General features: G+C 31.9%; 1 protein-coding gene across 1 annotated transcript in view; it reads left to right on the forward strand.

Moving 5' to 3' along the window:
* Positions 1–2,470, forward strand: part of LOC106475099 (omega-amidase NIT2-like) — a gene marked incomplete at its 3' end in the record, with an annotated part of 26,382 nt that extends 23,912 nt beyond the window's left edge. The window contains exons 5-6 of the mRNA XM_013935795.2: positions 1,983–2,076; positions 2,373–2,470. Coding sequence (XP_013791249.1) covers positions 1,983–2,076; positions 2,373–2,470 — 192 coding nt within the window. The remainder of the gene's footprint in view (positions 1–1,982; positions 2,077–2,372) is intronic.
* Between the last annotated feature and the right edge of the window lie 1,744 nt (positions 2,471–4,214).

Raw genomic sequence — 4,214 nt, forward strand, 5'->3', positions numbered from 1 at the left:
CTTTTAATTTACATAATTAAAATATGTTTAATACATGAAGACTAGACATGTATATATATATATATGTGGCCATATTCAGAGCACGGCTTACTTCTAAGTTTTCTTCAGTGAAATCACATGGACACAATTTATCCTGGATCGTTGTACAGTGGTGCTATTTGAATTTTTGTTTTATCGTGCTGCAAATTAATAAAGGTCTGTTATCTTCAGTGGAAAAATATTGGTCAAATTATATATCTATTTATCAATACTGATGAAAATTAAGCATTTGAAATTTTCTGTAAAATTCCAAAATTATTTCAGCCGATATAGTGCAGGTGACACATAAGTACATTCTACTTCACTTTCACGTCTATTATAGTTACAAGCCTATGTTAATTGTTATTCGACGATTTGTTTTTTAGTGCAACAAATGTCATTATTAAAGAGTTTCTTTTAATAATTTCATATGTTTCATTATGTTCTCGTGTGACTTTTCTTTTTGGCAGATGTGTGTTAACACATGTGAATTTAGGACCGGCATGGCCAGGTGGTTATGGCGCTCGACTCGCAATCCGAGGGTCGCGGGTTCGAATCCCCGTCCCACCAAACATACTCGCCCTTTCAGCCGCGGAGGCATTAAAATGTGACAGTCAATCCCACTATTCGTTGGTAAAAGAGTAACCCAAGAGTTGGCGGTGGGAGGTGATGACTAGCTGCCTTCCCTCTGGTCGTACTCTGCTAAATTAGGGACGGCTAGCGCAGATAGCCCTCGTGTAGCTTTGCGCGGAATTCAAAACAAACCAAAGCAAAATGATTTCAACATATATACTTTACTAATATGTGTTGTACATAATCTTGGACTTCTATCTCAAAATACGTATCAAAGCACTGGAAGTATGAATTATTTGTGGAAACGTTAGTTGACCTTCAAGGTTACACAAAGAAAATACATTGAAGAAATTATGTCATTTCAAGGAGTTATCTCGCTAACCAAGAAGTTCAACCAATTCAGTGAGTTATCTCACTAATCCTAAGATTTTATAATGTCTACTAACAACCCACATGCCCATAGTAATTCACAGTGAGAAAGTTTACATAACTTGGTCTTTAGTTCGTACTGTTACGACAGTGGGGGTCACGTGACGAGTATTCTAGAAGATTCGCTAGTGTTTTACGACAGCGGGGTCACGTGACGAATATTCTAGAAGATTCGCTAGTGTGTTGCGACAGCGGGAGTCAATTGACACTGGTAGCACGTGTTGAGAGTCTTAGAAGTTTCTAGAACAGGCAGTATTATCATATATAAGTGCGCTAGACAGTGAGAGAGACAGACGGAGTCGAATCAGTAGATGAAGCAGAGACGAAGCAGGCAGAGAGAAAGAAAGACAGCGATTACGGTCGGTGGGAACTGAGGATAGCAGACACAGAGATCGGAACTATAGTTTGCGGGGACGGACAATTAATTCTAAGCGCGATAGAAAGTGAGTGAATTGTTGTGAACTATAGTGTGTGTAACTGTGAAAATTAAGTGCATTACATAGTTGTATTGAGGAAGAATAAACAAGTTTTATAAAGAAAAGACTTGTATCTTAGAAGAATTAACAAACAAACATACAGAGACGTAACAATACTTAAAAATACTCTGAGTATATTAATGTGAAGGTTTATGTTGTATTAAGTGTACATAATCTCACTAGTAGAGATTTGTTGTAATGTTGAAGTTTTAAGGAAGAAATGAGTATTATTTTAGTTTCCCAAATTTTTTTAGTTGTTTTATATGCTTTTGATGAATTGTGGTTAGGCCTACTAGGTATTGAGTTATCATTAAACCTAGATATCTCAAAATTACAAGCAGCTTACAATTATAGTTTACAATTACAAAACCTGTTCACAATATGATATTAATTTACATGTGAGAAGCTGGTTTAGTAAGAGAACTTTATTTCAGTGTTTGTTAATTATGATATATATATATATTGTCTCTATTTTTGTCCTTCTAGGTTCACCTCTTTGACATTGATATTCCAGGTAGAATTACTATACGAGAATCTGAAGCAATGAATCCAGGAAATTCACTCACTATTATTCAGACTGGTAAGTTAAATGTGAAAGCATTCATTCCACTAGTTAATAGTGAAATTTTTGTTTAAAAAAGAATTACATTTATTTGACTATTTATTTAATAGTACTATGAGTATCTTGCATAAAAAGAAACATTAGTGTTGCAGGTAGATCTAAAGAAATAATCATAATAAAGTAACCATAACCTAGACCAGTAAATCATAATTTCTTGATCCAGGAAAAATGGTTAATATGTCACAATATTCAGTTTATTTAAGCATTTTTAATACAACAAGAAAAGATGTATATGTGAAATATTTTATTTTCAGATTTGTGTAAAATAGGAGTTGGTATCTGCTATGATATTCGTTTTGCGGCAATGGCAATGGTGTATGCCAAAAAAGGTAAGAAATTGCTATCTACCCAAGTACGCTGTATTATTTCTTCCATTTAATTTATTTTGCATGCATCAGAGAAACATATGCTTTTTTTTTCTTTTCATAATTTAAATTTTCTTATTGATACTCACACTTTTAACAAAGTGTGTTCTCAGTCTTGCTATGAATTCATAAATTCACATTAATTCTGAAGCTAGTATTTCAGTTAATTCTTCAATTAATGGTTTCAATAATTATAGAAATCCTTTTACATCTTTGGAAACTTTATTACCATAATTTTTACCTGGCATGCAGAAAGTTCCATTAACTGCATTATGAGCATTTATTGACCACATATTTAAGGCATTAATGCTGAGCCTTCTCTGTGTGTGTCTGGTGGACTTCAGGGTCTTGTGGATGCCAATTTAACTATCTCTATATGGGCTTTGTCATTTTGACCAACCTTATAACCACCATGTAACCATTCAACTATTCTTACTATAACTCCAAATGTATTAAGTGTATCTTCATAAAATTTGGCAAGTTTGTAGTAGATGTTACAAGAATCCGTTTTTTAATAATTATTTTTACTAAAGATTTGTCTGTGAATTTATGAAACCTTTACTGATTCAGTGTTGAATGAAAGGTGATTTTCATGTTAAGAATAAACTACTTTTTTCATCTCATAATTTTCATATTCATTTGCATAACTTCTAGAATTTAATAAGTGAATATTGAAAGTTTTTTAGTTAAATTACACTTTATCTCTTCTTTTTCTTAGTTAAACTACATTTTATCTAATTTTTTTAGTTAAACTACACTTTATTTCATGTTTTCTACCCTAACACTAGTTGTAGTGAAATCACCTACAGTGAAAGTTGAAAAGCATGAAATATAATCAAAAATTCTTTTTTTTTGTATGTTTGAAGATTATAACAAACAATTACATTTATTTATATTAACAAGTTTCAGGCTCAAAAAAGTTGCACATCTGTTTTCATTTAATTTTCTTGTTTTATTGCTCTTTGAACTAGGCCTAACTACTTAGACATGCCATAAAGCACCCAGCAGGAGTGCAGAGAGCTTAGGGTAAACAGGGTTTTAAGTTACATTATGCAAGTCTAACTGTGCACACTCCTTGAGAAATGATCATGAAAAATTTATAAAAAAATTTTTGATTTAAGATATTTTTATAGCATAAGAGATTTTTAATTTCTACATTTTAACTACTTTTGTTAAAAAAATGTATAATAGTAAATAAAAATTGAGCACTTATCCTAGCTCTAGACTGGTTTTCACACAGATGTTTGCTTCACTAGGTTTTTTTCTGAGTATATTTGTTGTCCAGAACACAATTAAAGTAGCTTTCAAATATGCATTTTAGAACATAAACATATATCAGGAACTGGAAAAGAATGTCCCTAAGTTAGTTTAATGTGTTTGGCTATCTAACTAAGTGAAATCTTTATAATGTCCGGATAGTTACCAAACATTTCTTTACAAAAAGCTTTATATTTTATCTGTTATTTTCAGTAATTAATCTCTGTACGGGTTCGGTAGATTTGACCAATCTCACAACCACCATAAAAAATTAGGAAATAAACATAAATTATGTCTGTTTCATTCCAGAATGAACACAAATTATAACACGAAAACATAAATGTGTAGACGAAATAGCTTAAATCTCATAACATTATACATTTATATATAAATATATATATTGTTACGTCTCCGTTTGTTAATTGATTTTCCGTAACTTCGTTCCGACGAAACTTAAGCGACACAAGTTCTTTC

Source organism: Limulus polyphemus, unplaced genomic scaffold (genome assembly GCF_000517525.1).
Source record: "Limulus polyphemus unplaced genomic scaffold, Limulus_polyphemus-2.1.2 Scaffold8085, whole genome shotgun sequence".
In the NCBI taxonomy this organism is placed as follows: Eukaryota; Metazoa; Arthropoda; class Merostomata; order Xiphosura; family Limulidae; genus Limulus; species Limulus polyphemus.